The sequence below is a fragment of the Podarcis vaucheri genome (genome assembly GCF_965113315.1).
Source record: "Podarcis vaucheri genome assembly, chromosome: 16".
Classification (NCBI taxonomy): domain Eukaryota; kingdom Metazoa; phylum Chordata; class Lepidosauria; order Squamata; family Lacertidae; genus Podarcis; species Podarcis vaucheri.
In genome coordinates this window covers 41260066-41282259 of record NC_138754.1, presented here as the reverse complement: position 1 = coordinate 41282259, position 22194 = coordinate 41260066, and the positions used below count along the sequence as shown (strand labels likewise).

At 47.1% G+C, this 22194-nt stretch overlaps 1 protein-coding gene across 1 annotated transcript in view; it reads right to left on the bottom strand.

The window, feature by feature from the left end:
- The window catches only part of RFLNA (refilin A), a 37057-nt gene extending 22306 nt beyond the window's left edge, over positions 1-14751 (bottom strand). The window contains exons 1-2 of the mRNA XM_082203845.1: positions 14662-14751; positions 11139-11527 (exon numbers count right to left, since the gene is read on the bottom strand). Of these exons, the coding sequence (XP_082059971.1) occupies positions 11139-11357 (219 nt within the window). The 5' untranslated portion in view covers positions 11358-11527; positions 14662-14751. The remainder of the gene's footprint in view (positions 1-11138; positions 11528-14661) is intronic.
- Between the last annotated feature and the right edge of the window lie 7443 nt (positions 14752-22194).

Here is a 22194-nt window from a genome sequence, read left to right as displayed (position 1 = left end):
CTGGTGGATGAGCTGCAACGAGAATCAGGAATTGATGTGGCCAAAAAAGTAAAGTATTTGGGAATATGGTTGACCCCCAAAAATATTGATTTATATCAGAATAATTATACTCAGGTGTGGAACGGAATAAAGAAAGATTTAGAAACCTGGGGTAGAATGAAACTGTCCTTCTGGGGCAGAATATCAGCGGTCAAAATGTGTGTGCTCCCAAAGATGATATTTCTGTTCCAGATGATCCCTATAATCAGGGGAATAAGTGTATTTAAAGAGTGGCAAAGAACGCTCTCGGGATATATCTGGCAGGGCAAGAAGCCAAGGATACAATTTAAGCTGTTGACAGACGCCAAAGAAAGAGGCGGTTTTGCCCTGCCAGATCTAAAACTCTATTACGAGGCGTCCTGTCTTTGCTGGCTAAAGGAGTGGATAAAATTAAATAATAATAAATTGTTAGATCTAGAGGGCCATGATAATAGATCGGGATGGCACGCCTATTTATGGCGGGAGAAGAAGAAAATCCACCAAAGTTTCACTAATCATGTTATCAGGGGCTCTATAATAGAGGTTTGGGACAGGTACAAAAATATTCTGGAATTTAAAACTCCGCATTGGTTGTCTCCACTAGAGGTAATGTCGGTAAAAAAAACGAATATGAGATCAAATTGGATAACTTATGGTGAATTGGTAGTGAAAGAGGGGGAGAAATGGAAATTTAAGCCATATGAACAAGTGAAGGATCAGGTCTATGATTGGTTACACTATTTCCAGGCAAATGCAATGTTTAACAAGGATCTAAAAGAAAGGGGATATATGGAAAAAGCGTCTAAATTTCAATTAGATATAATTGACAATGATGTTAAGATAATTTCGAAAATGTACAAAATACTTTTAGAATGGCAAACAAAGGACGAGGAAATTAAGTCGGTCATGATTAAGTGGGCCAGAGATCTTGGTCACAGCATACAACTAGAGGACTGGGAAAAGGTATGGAACGAAAATATGAAATTCACTGCATGTACAGCACTGAAAGAAAATATAATGAAGATGGTGTACAGGTGGTATATCACACCGGCAAAGTTGTCAAAAATGTATAAGACATGTAACAAGTGCTGGAAATGCAAAGAAAAAGAGGGATCTCTCTTTCATATGTGGTGGGATTGTAGGAAGGTGAGGGGTTTCTGGGAATCGATTTATTGTGAATTGAAAAAGATCTTTAAATATTCGTTTGTTAAGAAGCCAGAGTCCTTCCTACTAGGTATAACAGGAAGAGAGATAAAAAGACGGGACTATAAATTGTTCCAATATGCTGCGACAGCGGCAAGAATACTGATGGCCCAGAGGTGGAGACAGGAGGAAATGCCGACTCTGAGCGACTGGAGGATGAAACTTATAGATTACGCGGAATTAGACAAATTGACTGGAAGAATAAGATATCAAAAAGATCAAAAATTCACCGAGGACTGGGGGAAGTTTGCGGCATATCTGGAAACTATATGTGATCAACAAACAACGCTAGTGGGGTTCAAAGAGACTTTGTAATACGGTAAGGAATATTGCAAGATAGGAATAGAGAGGTGTAAACTAATGGTAAACTAGCAATACTATATAGGAAAATGCGAGGAAATAAGAACAATGGATGATTGTGGGAGGTGCTGGTGGAGGCTCAAAAAGTGTAAATATGTAATTATGTTGTAACCAATATAAGTAAATGAAAAACTGAATAAAAATCTAACTGCAAAAAAACAACAACAACCAACAACTGAGTTATGAACTGACAAAACTTGTGGGATGAAATACACTTGCAAGAATGCAGAAGAACATTGTGGTTTTTCCTTTCTTTATGAGCTGAATGCCAATTTCTAGGCTATCCAACCCATACGGCAAACACACAGAGCATCCCCATGGCCTAACGCACCTCAGAAAAATGTTTGCCCAAGAACATGTCAGCAAACCTGATGACGGAAATGCCACAGAAAAACAAGGTAAAAAGTACACACACACCCAAATAAATGTAGACCCTCTCCTTGTGTGTGTATAGAGACCCTCTGAATACAGAGTTCAAGGGTCTGAGGCATAATTTCTCTCCTTCCTCCCTGCAGTTCACACAACATGAATTGGAAGTTAGGAATAAGTTCATGCTTGTAAACAGCCACTTGCCTGGTTACCTGCCACAAGCAAATGTCCACCACAGGCAACTACATATGCGAAGCCCTAGAAACATTGGCTTCTGGTTTCTTTTATACCAGAGTTTCTCAAATTTTCCCTCTGTGGACTACTTAATAATTGCACAGACCACTTAATATATTTTTTCTGTAAGTTGTCAGGGGGAAAGGCTGGATGATGATGATGATGAATGTGTGTTGTAATAACTGTGGGCTTGCCTTTCTACTCTGATGGACGTGCTGTTCTTTATGAACAAAGTGTTCCACAACCTTCCAGCAAATAATCTGAATAGAAGTTGGAGGTCGCCATTTGAAAAACTCTTTTTTAGACTAGGGCAGCTTGACGTGGATGATTCTTAGACTTATTTGCAAGCCTTCACAAACGCCTGCAATGTTTGCCCATGGCTCTCCTAATCTGATGATTAAAAAGTCTTCCTAATGTTTCCCTTTACTCTCAACTTTTCTTTTCAATATACCTCCTGCTCATTCTCCTGCTGGTTTAGAAAGGCTGATAGAATCCCAAAATATCCCAATCTTCTTTCTTTGGCAGTCAAGAAATGAGACAAAGTGGTTGCAGTGGGAAAAGAGCAGCGCAGCTGGCAATCAGCTGCAGAAGGAAATAACAGCTTTTCTTCTCCCTTGAATGCTAAGACTGGTAGCTTACCTTTTAATCATGCTCTGGATTGTAACCAGCTGATCTTAAAGGAAAAAGAGCAGAGCACCCAGCCTAGACTCTAAAGGATGTCCTGGTGGTGGATTGTATGTTTTCAGAATTGGAGTCAGGCTAGTTTAGATGGGGAGAGAGAGAGAGAGAGAGAGAGAGAGAGAGATTTCTAAAGCAAAACTGCCACCGTCATTTTCAATAACCACAAACAGGCAAAGTCCCGAAATTCCAGAAACACAAGTGGTCTCCTGCTCCAGAGCTGTGCGTACTTCTGGCCAAAGAAAGTATCCAAAGCCAATGCCAAGGAATCCAAAATCCATGCCAAGGAAACACAAATACGCCACTCAGAATAAATTATGGAAAGCCAAGCAAATTTTCGTAAAGTTACTTATAATGAATAGTATATTTTCGCTGGGGATTTGCAGAATTTGACTCGTTTTTGGCAAGGCTGGAGGGAGGCACAACAGGAGAATAAGGGCAGAAGATACACAGCTGTGCCAGGCACAGAAACTCCACCCTGACCCGCTGGAAACCTGCCCAGAACCCTTCTAATTCCTGGACACTTCAACCGTCTTCCTATTTTCATGCTTTTCTCTGCAACCGTGAGGGCCAGAAACTTTTTTTAAAAAATGAAGCCAAGATTCCAGCACTTCCCCACGTTTCTTTAAATCAAAGAACGTAGAAGGGATGCTGGAAGGCTGGTGAATCTGCAATGCATGATGCAGCTACAGCATCATATCAGGAGATGCTAGGCAGGTCCAATCACTGCTCCAATACCTCCAGTGAATGAGAGCGCACCACCTTCCAGGGTCCTCTGTCCTGCTGCCAGACAGGTCTTGCACATCAGGATGTTCTAATGTTTAGCCAAAATCTGCACTGTTGTCATTTCTGTCCACCAATCCTAGTAACTACTGTCCTCTTCAACAACAGAGAACAAGGTCACATCCACACCATACATTTAAAGCACTCTCGTTCCACTTTAAACAGCCCCCAAAGCATCCTGGGAACTATATATTGCTATAGGTGCTAAGAGTTGTTAGGAGAGCCTCCCCACACAAAGCCACAATTTCTAGAGTACCTTGGGAAGTCAGATTGATTTCTAAACCACTCTGGGAACTGTAGTGCTATATAGGGAACAGGGGTCTCCTTAGCAACTCTTGGCACCCTTCACAAGCTACAGTGCCCCAGATGCTCTGAGAGAAGCCATGACTGCTACCATGAGTTGCTACTTTTAATAGTAGTATAACAGTGCTTTAAATGCAAGATGTGGCCCAAGTCTGTGCCATCTTCTAAGACATAAGGAAAGCCTGTTGGATCAGCCAATGGCCTTTCTAGTCCAAGCATCCTTTTCTCACAATGGCTGAACAGATGCCAGTGGGACACGTGCCAGCTGGACCCAAGTGCAACAGCGCTCTGCCCTCCCACAATTCCTAGAAACTGGTATTCTGCACTTGGACAGTGTATACTGATGAAGGCAATACATCAAGTCTTACTTCTCATCAACCCTTATTCATGTTTGGAACACAGAATCAGGAAAGACAGAGGGAGTCACTGCTTCAATCTCGCCACCATAATACAACTTCCTGTACTAATTAGCACCACACGTGCATAGTAATTTCAACGGTCCTGCATTAGACGAATGGCAAACTCACCACATTGTTTCAAACTAACCTAGTGGACCAATTCCCTGTGGCCAAATACAGTGGTACCTCAGGTTAAGAACTTAATTTGTTCTGGAGGTCTGTTCTTAACCTGATACTGTTCTTAACCTGAGGTACCACTAATGGGGCCTCCCGTTGCCGCCACTGCGCGATTTCTGTTCTTATCCTGAAGCAAAGTTCTTAACCCGAGATACTATTTCTGGGTTAGTGGAGTCTGTAACCTGAAGCATCTGTAACCTGAGGTACCACTGTAAGGTAAAGGTAAAGGTACCCCTGCCCGAACGGGCCAGTCTTGACAGACTCTGGGGTTTGTGCGCCCATCTCACATCTAGAGGCCGGGGGCCAGCGCTGTCCGCAGACACTTCCGGGTCACGTGGCCAGCGTGACAACGCTGCTCTGGCGAGCCAGAGCCGCACACGGAACGCCGTTTACCTTCCCGCTGGTAAGCGGTACCTATTTATCTACTTGCACCCGGGGGTGCTTTCGAACTGCTAGGTGGGCAGGCGCTGGGACCGAACAGCGGGAGCGCACCCCGCTGCGGGGATTCGAACCGCCGACCTTTCGATCGGCAAGCCCTAGGCGTTGAGGCTTTAGCCCACAGCGCCACCCGCGTCCCTACTGTACCACTGTAGCATATAATAATTTTCTTCTGACCACTGAAGAAGATAAATTGGTTTGAAATGCATCTGGTCTCTGAAAAAAAAATGTTGTCATCTTTTGGTCATAGATGGATTTTGATCAGACTTTGACCTGAATAGGCAAATCAGTTTGTCATTGTATCACATTTGCAATTTTATCTGTTTTGACTACAAATTTATATTTTTACATTGGATTAAAGTTGCACTTCATTTTCCTATAGTATGAAGTGGAAGCATTTAGAAGCATTTCAAATTTTTCACTCTTATGCAACTTAAGCCTTTCACCATAACTTTCAGAAACATTTAAATTCTTCTCTATTCCCCAGGATTCTTCACAATGCAACTTTTATTCTTGGTAGTTGCTCTGAGGCAATTGCCCATATAAACACTGAAAGCACAAGTAAAATGCTGAACAACTACAGCCTTTTAGATGGGTCCTGGAGGCTCATGGTGCCTTCATGTCTATTTAATGTACATTAATATACATTATATAAGCAAGGCATCCAGTTTCCTCACACAGTGGAGACTTGTATCATGCAAGCAAGAAATTGCTTCACTACTATGAGCTGCTTTAGAAGTAAAAAGATCCAAGAGTGTCATATCAGACTCTAGAAGTGTCTGATATGTCATCTAGCAGTGGAGTGTCAGAGAGAGGCAAGGTTATGCCAAGTAGGCTGAAAAACTCACTTGGAGAAGGTCCTGTTCAATTCTGGGCAGGAGTCTCACCCACATTAAATATCTCACAGTCCCTGGGCTCTTAAATGTGGATCAAAATAACTGCAAACTGCAAGGCTGTGTCTCCATGGTAAAGGGCACACATTGCGTGCAGTTAGTGCCATATTCCATCCCTGGCATCTCTGGACAAGGCTGGGAAGAAGCCCTGTCTGAAACCCTGAAGAGACGCGGCCAGCCAGCAGAGACCATACTGAGCTAAATGAGCCAGTGGTGTGACTCAAAGCAGCTTCTTCTATTCATGGGGAAAGCCTGCTGGAGGAAGCTATGGCATTTGACTGCTGCCCACTGTGGAGGCAGGCTACCTCTGAGGTTGCCTCCTTCTGTGTAAGCTTGCTCAGGTGCTGAGTTATTATCAGAGGCCCTGGACCTGGTTTCCCCAACTAAATAGGTGAGAGCCTTTTTGGTGGTGGTGCCCTGACTGAAATGCCCTCCCCAAAGAGGCTTTCTGGGTGACTATGTTAAGATCCTGTTACCTGGGGAAGACCTTTTTTTAAGAGCCAGGTGTCTTTTCTCCTTGGATTGTGTCTGGTGGGTTTCAAACGCCATTCTGCTTTTTGTGCTGGATTTAAGCAGAAAATTGAGTGGCTTTTATTTAATGTTTTCTTTTTTTAAATGCATGCTGTCTGAACTCTGCATGAACTACCTGCAGGACAAGAGGCGGCCTCCTCTCCCTGCAGAGTGGCCTGATAAGCCAGATATGAAACAGCTGGGACAGGACACAGCTGTTGGCCTGGAGACTCCAGAACTCCTTCTAACTCAGGAGGAAAGATGGGATGGAGTCCTGCCTGAGCAGCAGGTAAGCTGGGAGAAACTGCTTGGAGGAGGCTGCAGTGGCTAGCAGGCAATGCTTGGCCATACCCTGGCTGGGAAGCTGGCTGGAGGAACCAGCAGGGCACATGGTGGGGGGGGCAGTTGAGCTGCAGGCAGTGCCCAGTTACCCCATAGGCACAGTATGGCACCACCAGAAAAGTGGGGGCACTCCACATCTTCTTTTCTCTCTTGCTTGTAAGCAGAGTTGCCAAAAGAATTTCAGAATACTGCCCTTCTTCTCTGCATTTCAGAAGGAGCCCTTCTTCTCTGCATTTAGAGAGACACAAAGAGAAACACAACTTCCTACAAACAAAAAATAAATAAAAATCCAAATGCAAATATATATAAATGAATATAAAGAGAGCTCTTGACCCTTATGGCGGATTAAAGTGGCTATCTTTCATTTTGCAAGGTCTGTGCCATGAAAGTAGCCGAATTAAGGCTACAATCCTAAACATAATGATTAGAGCATAAATCTCGCTGATTTCAGGAGGATTTACATGCTTAAGATTGCAAAAAAAAAAAAGATACACTCACTGTTAGGCAACAGTGACCACAGAACCTACAGACCACCAGTGGGCAAACCAAGTCACCTAATCTGCACCCTCTCGCCCTAGTTTTAAACAGCTAGTGCCACTTTGCAGACAGAGCAAACGATAGGCTATGTTCTGCAGTGGACCTTAGAATTCTGGCTTTCCCTCCTTCTGGCTCCTCCTCTTTCTGGTATTTAGATGGGTACCCAAGCCCCAGGTGCTTCTGCAGGTGTTTGAGTTTTATGTGTTGTTGAATTGGGACTTTTTAGCCGATTTATTTCTGATGATTCTAAATCTGTTGTGATAGTCTTCCTCCTGTTTAACGGTGATATTGGAAGAGTGTCTGTTTTATGATGTAGTTTTTAAACCAGACTGTTGGCCCCCCTGAATACAACACGCCTTTTACTAGTGAACTCAGCTGGTGAGTGCCAACAGAGCTGCAGCAAAAACGGTGCTATTGAGAAACACGAGGGAGGAATCTGCATGCCCAAGAGAAACTCATGGTCTGCAAAAGCAGAAATAATATTTTACAGGGCAGCAACCTAAGCAGGTGAACTTACCCAACCCTCTGCAAAAAAAAGGCAGTCTGATGAGAATGGAGTAAGCTCAGTGAACACAGGACTCTGTGCTAGTTTGGGGGAGATGGGAGAAGGAAAATGAAAAGGGGTTAAGAATGCAATGGAGCATTTTGGAAGAGGGCGTGACTGGATCGCTGGCACACTGAACAGGGTCCCTCCAGGCTTCTACAACTTGTTGCAGATTCCATTTGCAACTGATAGAAAAGAAGGCATACAAATTACCTGAAAAAAATCAAACGGCTGAGACCTGCCGTGCGCAAATGAGAGGCAGCAACTGCTGCAAGAGATCCTGGGCTCCATTTTCACATGGGCTTACGCCAGAAGAAGCTGTTTCAAAACCCAAACAGTGGCGCCCCTGCCATGCCTATCTGCTGTCACCTGGCGTTGGGTGAGGAGAGACTTGTGGCAGCGGCAGCAGCCAAGAATAGAGCGTACGCTGGCACCCACAGCTGAATTTCCAGGCTCTCCAGAAGCAGGCACAGAAAATTGCTTCAGATTTTCTGCCCCGCAAGGCTTTTTCTTGCTTGGGCACGGATTCTGAGTCAGCATCGAAGGCTCACTGGACTGTGAGTCAAAGGCTGCTGCTTAGATTATAGCATCACACACAAGTCATTCATAAATGGCTTACAATTAATGGTGGGTTGTTTTTTTAGGGGAGGTGAAGTTTAACTAGCCAGTGTTGTGTAATAGTTAGGGCCTGGGAGAGCAGGCTTCAGATCTCCAAACGGCCATGAAGATCACTGGGTCTGATCTGCGGCCAGTCACTGTCTCTTGGCCTAAACTGCCTCACAGGGTTGCTATGAGGATCAACTGGAGAACTGGGAGAAGAACCATGGATTGTATTCAGCTAAGTGCTACCCACCATTAATCTGAATCTGTCTACTCTGAGTAGGACTTATGCTGAACACAACCAACATCAACTCCTTGGAGGGAAGATGTGGTATAAATGCAATGCTCTACTACTATATATTTTGGAAAGCTGCTCATTTGCTGTGCATTTGGACACTAAAGGTATGGTAACCAAATTTTGCATGATGGTCCCTGAGGACCAAGGAGCAGGTTTTGGTTTATGCTTCGGTAACATCAGGTGCCATTTTGAACCAAGATGGAGGACAGAACCTTTCCAAACTCCACTGGTTTTTTGGTTCCTCAGAATTCCAGAGCAAAGCTGGGTACAAAGCTACTAGTAAATAAATAAAATAGAGAACAAATTTGTTTAAATAAAGAACTACTTTGCATGAGAGATAAGAAGCTGCAAAAAAAGAAAATCATACAAACAAGTCAGGGACTGGTTTGAAAACTTGCTTATAAAGCTGCTTAGGCCCTGGACTCTGTGCTACCCGGGAGCCACACATTAAGTGTCCTGGCCTTCCCAAAGAAACAATGAGCGAGAAATCAGCAGGTAAGACGTGACCAACAGCCAATGACATTTTTGTGTGTGTGGAAAGTGACATGGCATAAATAAGATGACCCCAGATTCTAGTTTTATGAGAAAGGGAGAAAAACGCCTCTCCATCTGCTTTCCTCAGGACTCTTTTTATGTTCTTAGCCTCTCAAAGCCTTCACATGACACCGCTTCCAGCTTTTTACCTCCATGACAATGAGGCCTAGCATCCTACTTTTTAAAAAGCTACTTGCTGATGCCACTGAAAATTCCAGCCAAACTTTAAAAAAGAAAAGAAAAAGCTGTAACGGTGCTCTAGATTCATTTCCAGCACCACCCTGATTCAGGATCATCATAGGCCGCTGGCAGTCAGCAGCACAGCACCTGCCCCTCTCTGGGATATTTGAGGCCCCACCATAAATGTTCATCTTCATTTGAAAATACCAGCATGTTTCTAGATCTTTCTAGAAGAAAAGCATGGAGGCTGAATTCTACCTTATCACTTACCAGGAAGTAATCCTGCTCCTCCAATACAGAGTTCTGGGCAATTAATGCAAAACAAGAGGAATAACTCACCTTTGGAAATCTGGTATAGTGACTGCTCTGGTTTATGAGATTGCACCACAAGCCCATCTCCACAACTAAGGGCCAGAAACCTGAAAACTTCTTATAAAATATAGATGCTCATGATCTCAGGAAGCAAATTTCCACATCCAGCAGCACACTATGCAGATTTTATGAGTTCCTGTAGAATCATGCATAGGTAGCGCTTACCTGGCGGATTCAATGGAATGTATCTCCAACCAAGAACTCAAAACAGGCGTCTAATCCAGGGTTTCCCAAACCTGGGTCTCTAGCTGCTTTTGGACTACAATTCCTATCATCCCTGGTATTGGTAGCTGAGCATGATGGAAGTTGTAATCCAAAAACAGCTGGAGACGCAAGGTTGGGAAATACTGCTCTGGTCCTACATGCACTTACCTGGGAGTAAGTCCCACCAAATGCAATGAGACTTACTTCCAAGTAACCATGCACTGTAGGTGTGCAACATCCCTTGCTCTGGAGGGAAAATACATTCCTGTTCCTAAAGCTGCCAAACTTATGCAAAATTAAATCAAATCTCTTCAGTTCATAGAAACTAGCAGCATCACATTTCTAGGTGCCTTGGCAACGAGGAAATTTCACCACACCTGCAACTCAGCTCTGAAACTGCTCCTCTAATTTATTCCTTAGTGGTTCAACCAGCAAAACACTCCCTAAGATATTATCGGCTTCCAGAGTGATTCATTCTAGAAAACAAACTTCAACAGCTCATTATTCTTTGCTAGAGCAAAATAATCTACCTTTCCTTAAAAAGCTGGCATTTCTGTCCATGCCACTTTGAGTAACTATGCAACACACGACAGTTCATATCCACTTGCCTGATCAGCTGTGGCGAGTATAAATCAAGTCTAGGTGACACTGCAAAGGAAAACATTTTTTCTTCTGTTGGCCCGCTGGCAAACTATAACTAGAATACATATTGGTAGGGTATCCAGAAAAGCTTATGGCGAGAAACTTTTGTGGATTGATGAAGGAACTCAGGTTACCTGTCTTACTTAGAGGCCCCTCTGTTAATGTGTTATGGCAGCAGGCTGTGGAATCGCACAGATCTCTTGGTCAGGCTTTTGGGGCTACAAAAGGACATCACTGCCCAAGCCTGAGATAAAGCATGCAGTGGGAAAGGCCATCGGTCAGCGCCAGCACGTGCTCTGCATGCAGAACACTTCAATCCCTGGTATCTCCAGGGAGGGCTGGGGGGGAATCCCTGGCCTAGAGAGCCTCTGCCAGTCAGTCTGACTCTGCATAAAGCAAGTTCTGGAATTATTAATCATAAAGCAAGCTGGAATTATTTCCAAAGAGGCCGCTCTCCGAAACACAGCAGGGCAATCACAGTAACGCGCACTCAGACACCCAAGTGGCAAATGAATTCTTACCACGTTCCCCTCCTTGCCATCCTTCCTGTGCCCATGTCCCTGGGTATCCGTGGAAGCGCTGCTGCCTCCAGGTCTATTTTCAACGATGCCCGGAGACAGGGAGTAGAAAGGTGGACTAGGGCTGGGGGGCAGCCCCGAATCCGGGCTATCCAGCAAACCTTCTCGGTTCTTTTCTTTCAAGCTGTCTTCCATTCCTTGCAACTGCAGGTGACCCACCATGACTGGGGTGGGGAAGTGAGGGCTGTGGCTGCCAAGCAGGGGGAAACCCACCACCTCCTCCTGCAGGGAGGCAAACGCACGTGGTACATGCACAGGGAGTGCCAGCCGGATCCCTGTGCGCCTGTCGCCTTGGGTAACACAGGGCTGGTTCCTGTGGCTCCAGCTGCCCCCTGTTGGAAGGAGAGAAAGTGGAAATGAACAGACCATTCCTCATCAACACAAAAAACAAAAGTGCAGAAGAGAGGGCAGATCTCCAAGTACACCTGGGGAATAGCCTTTTTTGCCTGAGACCCAGGTGAGACACTACCAGTTGGGTTAGCCCAGGTGTGGGGAACCTTTGGCCCTCCAGATATTGCTGAACTACAACTCTCATCATCCCTGGCCATTGGCCATGCCTGATGGGACTGATGGAGTTGTTGCTGGCATCCGTCCGTCTCCAGAGACAATGGAGTGTGCCTCCGGGGGTGAAGTCAAACCACTGCATTAGCAGCCCCAAAGTGACCTCCCTGGGGCACAAGCCTGGGCAGTGTGTGTGGAGGTCCTGGGCTGGCCAGATGACAAGAGACGCCCCCCCCCCCGCCTCACTCATGTGGTCCAAAGGAAAGCACCAACTTGGCTGAAGGAATTGCCGGAATAAGGCATACAAGGCGCCATCCAACCATAGGGACTCCACTCCAGATTTGTGTAGCGTTTACTCCTTAGCCTTTTCTTCTTTTGAAGATATTCTGCAAGGCAGCAGAGGTTTAGGATCAGTGTGTTCCTCCTCCTAGACGGGCTCCCTTCCAGGTGGAAGAGACCCATCTGCCCCTCACTTCCCTCTATAGCACTGCAGAAACCACTTTCTTGGCCACTGGACCCACTATTGGTCTTATCTGCTCAATCAAAACTATAGAAAGCATTTTTTAAATTAAAAAGTGTTTCCTTTAAATGGCAGGTGCACACACAAAAAACGACCAAGTGGAAACCTATGCATGTTTTCGAGTAAACATACATCTTTGGGAGAAGCAGAGAGCTTGAGGCTTTACACTCTGAGTCTAGGTTGTGTTTAGGATTACAGCCATGGGAGTAAGCCCCATCGAAATCAATGAGATTTACTTCCAAGCACTGCATTGTGCTTTGGGCTACAGTCCTATGCAAAGTTACTTGGCAGTGAGCCCCATTAAGTCAAATGGGACGTACTTCTGAGTAAACATGTAAGGAACTGTGCTGTAAATCTAACCTGTGTTGAATTAAGACAAGAGAGGCCAGATTCAAATCCCACTAAGCTGTTAAGGTTACCAGGGGCCTTTGGGGCATTCCCTATCTCTCAGCCTGACTGACCCATCTGCCTCACAGAAGCGTAGAGCTGGAAGGAACCACAAGGGTCACCCAATCCAAACCCCTGCAATCCCACGTGGCTAAAGTGGATGGGGAAGAGTCATGCACACCATTCTATATTCCTTGGAGGAATGGGTACATATAAAACAAAGTAAGAATCCCCCAAATGACTTGCAGAGAGCAGAAGAGAGCCAAGGCCTGGCTGGCCAGCACCCTGCTTTCCACAGGGACCAATCAGATGCTTCCAGGAAGCCCATGGCCAGGGCAGGAGGGAAACAGCTCTCCCATTCTGGGTCCCAGCAAGCAGCTTTCAGGTGCAGGGGGGGGGGGAGGCTCTGACAGCCTTCCCCTCCTCCACACACCTTTCTAACCTCCTTCTAAAGCCATTTGAAGCTGGCTGCTCTCACCGCATCTTGCAGCAGCACGTTCCACAGATTATTACATATTTCCTACAGATTGTCCTCCCGACTCTCTTGCCCTTCAGCTTCAGTGGGTCTGGCATTAGGAGAGGTGGAGAAACACTTCTCTCAGCTGCCTTTTCAAAAGGCCCACCTTTTAAAAGTGGCTTGCTGTACAGCACTGGGTGAGAGTGGTGCTGTCGCTTAAGAAGAAGGAGCCCAAATCTCTCCCTGGGGGCCTCGGAATACTTCCACAGGGCTTTGGATCCAAAAGACTATATTCCAGTGCTCTGGGTCAAATAGAAGAAGAAGAATCTAAGAAGAAGAAATCCAAGAAGCTGCTTCAGGCCAACAGCCCGCCTAGTACAGCATCCTGTTCTCACAGTGGGGATCTAGTTGCCTGTGGGAAACCCACAAGGGGGGTTCCAGCTTCCTGTGGTTCCCTGAAACTGGTGTTTGGAAGCATCACTGCCTCCCTCTGTGGAGTGGAGCAGAGCAGAGCCATCATGGCTGGTTGCCCTCAATAGCCCTCTCCTGTCAAAGACAGAGACAGCCTTGAGTGGATATATGCTGAACTCTTCTTCATCTGCTCCCAGACCCCCGTCTTTCCAGTTATCCCTCTGATCCCATGCCTGCTTTTCCAGAAGCAACTCTTCTCCTTAAGATTTCAGTCTTAGAATAACGCCTTTTGTGGACAAGGCTCCTCAAGGATTTGCCTGCACCTGAGCTAAGTTAGGAATGTCCTTTAAAGCAAAAGCAAACAAACAAAGTCGCATTCATGAGCTTCTCCAATGTAGCAAAAACTAAGCAGTTCAGCAAATCCAAGTCTGGACAAATTAAACATCTGATCACTTGAGTCTTCTATGCAGTAAAATCAAGACAGAAGACTGCAGGAATCAGGGGAAGTTGGTGCCGAGTTCTCCAGAGGGGGCCAAGCACATTTATAGAGGGGTGGGGAGAGTTTGCTTATTCAACTCTCCCCTCACACTTTACTAACCTTTTTTCCCTTCATGAACCTGGTAAGATCACGGACTACCCCCTTCCAAAAATGTATTTCCCGTGGAATACGGGGCAGATTTCGGTGGCGACTGCCCTCTTCGGACACAAAGAAGCCCCCCGAGGGAGAGGGAGCGCCCCGTCCCGAGCCCCTGCACCCCCACCCGCGCAAAGCTGCCCTGGGGCGCCCGCCGCCAAAACCAGTCCGCCCCGCAAGCTGCGCTGGGCGGAGCGGGAAGGGGCAGCGGGCGCGACCAAGGCACCAACTCCGCTCGCCCCGCGGCGAAATCCCCGCTCGCCCCCCGCGCGGCGCCCCGGAGGCCCCTGGAAGAGACGGCGCCGCCGCCGCGCTCGGCTTGAGTTTCCAGGAGGGAAGGCGGCGGCGGCGGCGGCGCCCAGCGCAAGGGTCTCTCCGGTGCCCGTTTCCTCCCCCCGCCGCCAGCCAGCAAACAAAGAGCTCCGCGCCCGTCCCGTCCTTCGCGCGGGGCCTCGCCAGGGAGCCGCTCCAGGCGGGTCTCGGCCCGAGGGGAAGGAGGCCGGCCGAGGAGGAGGAGGAGGAGGAAGAGAGCCAGGCGCCCAGCCCGGCCATTTACCTTGAAGCGAGCGAGTCCCCTGCCGTCCCCGACGAGGCGCCGCGTCTCTCCTCCGCCGACGCCGGGCCCGCCTGGCTCCGGGAGGACGGAGCGCGCCGCGCGGGCGGAGAGACTTAGGCAACTGACGCGGCGGCGGCGGCGGATGGAGCTGCGGCTGCTGCTGCCGCTGCCGCCTGGCTTGGCTCCATCTCCGGCCCCCAGGGAGAGCCTCGCCCGGCCCCCAGCAGACCCCTCCCACTCACAAGCCAGCGCCGAGGGACTGGCGGGCAGGGGCAGAGGGGGCTCCCCCAAAACAACCCCCCTCTCTCCAAACTGGCTTTTTCTCCTGAAGAAATTGGGAGCAGGAGGCAATATGTTGAGAAATGATATACTGTGCTATCGTTGATCCTGCTGCCCGGGACTGCTGGAAGTTGGGTGTGCAGGCTGCTTGTTTCTTGGCAGCAGCAAGCGCACAGTAAATCGCACCAAGCACATTGGAGTTAACTGTTAGCAAAAACAGGATCTGCACAGGAGTGTCAGGCCTAATGAGCACAGCTACTCCTCTCTGGTCTGTCTTGTTCTCCTAAAGCATTTGCTGAGAGTGAAGGCCATCACTTTGCCTCCTCTCTAGGGTTTTCTGCAAGCAATTTGAGACTGCGCCTGCATGACCTCCTGGCTTCTTCAGCAGCCTGCCTCTTCTCTGCCTCTGGGCCTCCCTCCTCTCCAGCCTCCGCTCCTGACTCTCTCTGGACTGCCCTCCGCCACGGACTCTCCCATCTCACGAAACCCGGTTGCCTCTTCAGCTTCCAACACCTGCTCCTCCCCGTCTGCTACCTCATCTCCCTCTAACCACTCATTGTTGTCCCACCACCAATCCCCAGGCTATAAGTCTTCTTTCCTTGGGGGTTCCCCAGCTGGGTCCTCCCACCATTCCCCTGCGTCCAACCATTCCATGGCATTTATTTTTATTTCTAACCCCCTCTTTCCTTCAAGGAGCTCAAGGTGCCATATACATGGCTCCTTCCTGCTCCATATTATCTTCACAACAACCCTGGGAGGTGGGTTTGGCGAGGGGGCAACTTGAACCCTGGTCTCCCAGGGTTCTGATACTATATCCATCACACCACACCCAATTCCTTACCTCTTGTTTAAAATTTGGAGAAGAAAAGAGATACTGTGTTGACATCGTGAAGAGCATCCATAGGGTTCCTAGACTCCAGTATTGCTACTAGCAGATGAGCGTTACGTGTGTTGCAGTGAATGTCTAAATGTGGATTAATGGAGAGAGGGGTGAACTGTTATTGTTATGCTTATGTCAGGGGACTCTTTTGAGAATCTGATGAAACCTATGCCCCACTACATAAACACATGCACAATATATTTGCATGTAATTTACTTTATTATATTGGAAACATCTCTCTGTGTGTGCCAGGTTCACGGCTCCCCTGAAGCCCATACGTGAACCTACTAGGGGTTAGAATCATAGAATCATAGAGTTGGAAGAGACCACAAGGGCCATCGAGTCCAACCCCCTGCCAAGTGCCTTGTGCATTTAGGTTGTATAAAACTGAATAAAAGAGAAATGATTGGTGTCATTATTAAACAATGATTTTGGTAGTTTATAATGGATGGGTGCACAAATATGATTATGATGTAATTTATATGGCTGTAGATGGACAGATTACAGGGTTTATTTCTTTATTTCTTTGTTGCAGTTATATCCTGCATTTTCCTCTCAGGAGCTCAAGGTGGTGGGCACGGGTCTCCCCCCTCCTCATTTAATCCGCACAACAATCCTGTGAAGTACCGTAGGTTAGGGCAGAGAGGCAGTGCCTGGCCCAAGCTCACCCAGGTCCAACACCCTCACCACTACCAGTGGCGTTGCAACAGGGGGGCCTGGGGGTGGGACGCCCCAGGTTCCATGTCTGCGGGGGTGACAAGAGGTCACCCTGAGGGGCCTCGCAGCAACACAGCAGCCATCGCGGTGCCGCGAGCAAAGGATTCCGGATGGTGGCAGCAAACCTCTAAATACAGCGTATGTGTGGCGTGGCACGCATGCGCTGTACGTAGCAATGCCGCACATGCACTGTATAGCGGTTTGCCGCCGGCGCTGCTTCAGCGCCGTACAGACGGTGCCAGCATCCTCCATTTGTGGCTGTAACAGCGCCGGAGGGATCCCAGCACCATCTGTACGGCGCTGGGGCAGTGCTGGTGGCAAACCGCTATACAGCACATGTGCGGCATCGCTGCGTACAGCACATGCGTCGTACGTAGCAACACCACACATGCACCCTACGTAGTGACGCCCACCCTGGGTGTCACGACGCCTTCCTTCACCCCTGACCACCACACCACACTGGTCATCAGTGATGGCTGGCCCACCACCCTCAGCCTGTCTTCAGTCAGCTCTCACCTGCCTGCCTGCCTGCCTGCCTGCCTTCCACCTTGGAAGCAGTCTTGGGGGGGCCCTCTCTCTCCTTGGCTTTGGCACCCTCTACTGTTGGTCTGCCTGCCTTCTGCTCAACGGGCACCAACCAGGCACCACTGACAGACATAAACTTGCCTCAGAATTCCTACTGGTTTTGCACCCAAGACTGCAGTGCTGGAATAACAGGGTGGGGGGCTTAATGAAACCCAGACGCCCCACTCCTGTCTCCTTCCAGTTTGGGCTACATCAGCCCCCCCTCCCCAATGAGAGGGAAATGGAGGCAGGGGATAAAGGTGCGTTTAGTCAAAGGCCTATTTAGTTAAAGAAGAGTTAGAGGTGAATATTTTAAACAAATAGACTTGCGACTGCAAGCCACCCAAAGCATTTGGGGTATGGCTGTTTGAAAAAATAAATGATCGCTGAATGGGGGCAAATGACTCAGTGGGTCAGGTGTGACTTGAGCCCCTGCTGATCCTGGTCCAAGTTCTTTAACTGCCTTTCCCAGTTTTACCTACACCCCCCCCCCAAGGAACTTCAGTGGCCGTTTCCTCTGCTGTTTAAAAGGGGCCAAGTTGCCAGTAAAAGTTGCTCGATGACATTTATTGAAGTTCAGGTCAAAGCACAGACCGTGGTGCCCTCATCCCGCCCTCAGCTGAAACCAAGTGCCTTGTGCAAATTAACTCGGGTGATTTGTATGCAGTGAATGTTGCCGAAAGGTTTGGCAGCTTTATAAATGTGAAGGAGCCAGCAGGCAGCCCACACAATAACCCCAGTGAATTATTACGAATGACCCCATCCACTGTGATTTTAAGTCAGCTACTGTAGAGGGATTTGGGCTTGCATGCAGAATGCAACGATGGAGCAGCAAAAGTTCCCAAAGAGTTGCAATTAGGAGCAGAGAAGGTCAGATCCTGCCATGTATTGGGGGCTCTGTGATTCCTACAGGACCTGTGTAATGCCCCTTCATCCTGTTTCACACGCACACAAGTCAGATAAGCAGGCAGCTGAATCTTACTTCAAAACTGGTGGCATCCTTCACTATACCTGAGAGCAGAAGGCTAGTTTTAGGGCATCTGCTCTGTCTTTCAACTACCACCCACTACTGTCCCCTAGACACACCCTTTTAATCATTTTTTAATGTATCTGTTCAGTGTTGTTGAGCACACATTGAGCAGCAGGTTAGACCTGATGACTTCCAAAATCTGCTTCAACCCTAAGATGCTATAATTCCAATCTGAGCAATTTAACAGTGCAGTTTGTAACAGTGAGTATTTCTACTTGGGTGGGTGGAAAAGTCTTGTCATATGCCCACCCCCTCCCAGACATTTTAAAAGTCCAAACCATTATTAGCGTTTCCTCATTGAGAAGTCACCTCAATCCTGTGGGAATGTTCTGGGGTGCAGGAGAGGATATATTGTGGAATTATATCCTTATCCAACTTGTGCTAACAAGTTTCCAAAATATCAGCAGAGTTTATAGACATTCCCCTTTAAGTTCGCAACGGTAACGTGTGCACAGGTTCGCTAGAACCTCTATAATAATTACCCTGGTAATTTCCCCTTTGTTCCCTCTTAAAATACAAGACACAACACAGTCTTTATAAAAATATAAAAGAGTTTACTCACGTTCTGTTCACAATATGATCCCAGAAGGCAGACAGGCTTAAAAAGGTTACATACACTTAGAATCTATCTTGTTGCAAGATAGACCTTATCTCCTCTCTTGGCTGGGAGCCAAGAGAGCATCCTTAGATGCTTCCTCATCGAAGGAAAATGGCAGAGAGAGAGAGACGGCTGCCTGCCCTGTGCTTTTGTCATTACCTGCACAGGTGAGGCCACACCCACCTCTGGTCACATGCGGAGGAAGTCCGTCCCCAGGAAGTTTACCTGCTTGCTGGACAGACATCCCTCCCCATGTTCTAACATGTACACTCTAGGAATGTTGTCATTGACTGCTCCTGTGTTTACATCCCACAAATCCTTGGCCACTTGACTTTCTCTGCACCTTTTCCAGCTCTCCAGCACCTGTTCTGAGATGGGGGCAACCAACACTGCACACAGTGTCAGTGGCACCTGCAACAAAATATTGCACTTACTCCATTCCATTCTCCCTGCCTCCCAGTTTTCTCCAACCCAGTAGTCACCATTCTGTGCCCACGAACATGCTCAGTCCTCTGTGGGTGCCAGGCTGATGCCAGCAACTCCCACAGCTGGTTGCCCAGGAACATACAAAGACAAGGAATGTTCTTACCGTCTGCTTTTTATTCAGTCTTTACAGAGAGAGGCTTTAGAACACAACCTCTCAGATTAGCATTGTCTGGAGTGAATCTCCACCCTCTCATGCGTCATCCCTATGGGTGCTGACAAGTGCCCTAGACTTTGAGTTCTTTGCTCTCCTACTTTCAAGGCTCGCCGGGTTCTGGGATAGGAGGGTTCTGTAATGCTTTCTAAAAACACTGTGTCCGTCAGTTGTCGCCCCCGGTGCTTCCTCTTCCTCTTCTTCCTCTCCCATTATTTCCCAACTTTCCCCCTCATCTGCCTTTGAGCTGTGACCTCCCACAAACCACTGTTGTAACTTTCTTCCTCTACCCTGGAAGGGTCAAGCTAGGGAGGCGGTCTTCACCATTCCTCCTCTGCCCAGTCCCTGACAGTGGGGGCTTTTACCACCCTCACTGGTTTTAGCGTGTGTGTGCGCGTGTGCGCGCACACACACATGCATGTTTCCTCTTGGTATGTGGGTTGGTGGGATTTGATTAAAGTTGAACCTACCAGATTCACATTTGCAAAACACAGCTATCCTTCAAAATCTGCATGTCTCCAAATTTTGCAGTGCTGTTTTCCAGCAAAATAATGTGTACAGAAAGGCATGTACTATAGTAAAGTGTGCATAAAAATGCATATTTGTGAAAAGATCATACAAAAATGCCATATGATGGGGATATTGCTTTGCAACTTTGTACTAAACAGATAGTGTACAAAAAATGTTTGCTAGGAGAAATTTGCACGAAAATGCTAAGAGAACAGCAGAAATGTAGAGAACTGAATTTAAGATTGGAAAAATGAGAAACTTTTGAGAACCAATGGCTCGGGCTGGTGGAGTTGTAGTCCAACGGTAGCAGGAGGGCCACAGGTTCCTCATCCCTGTTTTAAGTGATGCTCCTCCCATGAAAAAGAAGGTGGGTGAGATCAGTTTAATGGGTGCCACTTTGGAGTACGTGCTCCAAAGAGATTCCGACTAAACACCAGGAATAACTTTCTGGCCATAAGAGCTGTTCAGCAGCAGAATGGGCTCCCTCGGGAGGTGTGCACTCTCCTTCCTTGGAGGTTTGTAAGCAGCGGTTGGGTGGCCATCTGTCATGGAGGCTTTAGCTGAGTTTCCACCATTGCAGGGGGTTGGATGGGATGAGCTTTGGAGTCCGTTCCAATTCTCTGAGTCTATTAACCCTCTAATAAGCCCTGACCTTCTGAGGGAGTCCCTTCCACTTGTTTAAAGCAAGACAGTTCCTGCCCTGCAATCACACAATCTAATAACTGTGATGCAAATGAAAAAGGGGTGTGAAGGGAAGAGGTGAACAAACAAATCTATTCTCCCCCCACACCATCTTCATTTCAATACCTGCAGCCATACATATGGGCTCTGCATTTGTCCAGGAGGTTAGCACAGCAGAACTGGCCGTATCCTAAATGATCCATCACTTTTACTGCTATGAATGACTGAGTCACCCACACCAGCTGGAAGCCGCAGTAGCTGCAATTAAAGCTGTGTGTGAAATGCTTGACAAATGGCCGCCCAGAGAATTCCCCAGCTTTCATCAAGCTACATCTCTACGAGCTTTGCCAGCAGAGCAAAAATTTCAGAAGAAATCTGAAGTTTCTCTCCACAGTTTTCTGGCAGGGGTGGAAGTTTGGCGGTGGGGGTTGGAGGTGGTGGGAAAGAGAGACAAAGAATAAATTTGACAAACGGCCCTTCTTCGGAGAGCTTTGGAGACTTCTGTTTCTGCCAGTTCTAGCGATTCATTCAAGCAGCCGGTAGTATTACTTAGCAATCCAGGATCAACAAACGGCGTGTTTTCATATTCGCAGCTGGGCCTGTATCATTACTGCGACAACTTAACACCCACACAGAAAATGGCTGCCACACGATGGCCACCACTGAGAACTGGTGATGAGTGATGAAGAGCAAACCCTGCTTGTTTTTATAGAAAGGGGCAAGCAGTTTGCTATTTTTAATTTAGATGAATTCTTTCCATTGACATGTTAAGAGGGGGGAGTTTAAAAAATATACCCATTTTGGGTGGGCATTGAGAGTCAGCAAGAGGAATTAGAAATCTAGAAATGGGAACGATTTTCTCTTAAAATCCCACATTTGTTCTCTACATGGATTTGAACCCTACCTCTGAGAATGATGGAGCTGAGCAGCGGCAGCGTCCATACGAATTTCTGATGTTGGGCTTGAAATATGGATATTCAACTCTGAGCACTCAAGAAGAATGATGTAGATGAATTTGGGGAAAGCTAGGAGAAGGACAAAAAAAGCCCTTCTTCCCAAAGGATGAATAATAGAATCATAGAGCTGGAAGAGACCACCAAGAGTCATCTAGTCCAGCCCCCTGCAATGCAGGAATCTCAACTAAAACGCCCATGACAAATGGCCACCAAACCTCTGCTTAAAGACCTTGAAGGAAGGAGAGTCCACAACCTCTCAAGGGAGACCATTCCACTGTGAAACAGCTTCGTGTCAAAAAGTTCTTCCTGATGTTTAGTCCTTTCGTGTAACTTGATGCCATTGGTTCAGGTTCTACCCTCCAGATCAAGAGAAAACAAGCTTGATCCATCTGCCATCTGACAGCCCTTTAGATATTTGAAGGTGGCTTTCATAGCTCCCCTCAGTCTCCTCTTCTCCATGTCAAACATATCCAGCTCCTTCAACTGCTCCTCATAAGTCTTGGTTTCCAGACTGCAAGTATTTTAAAAAATAAATTCTGTGCAATCTTACACACATTTCACTTAGAAAGCAAAATTTCATTATATTAATTTAACCAAAATCTCTTTTGAATTCCCAAGTAATATTACAACTTTTTAGCACCCCTCATTTTTGCAATCTGAAAGTTTGAAAATTCATCGCTG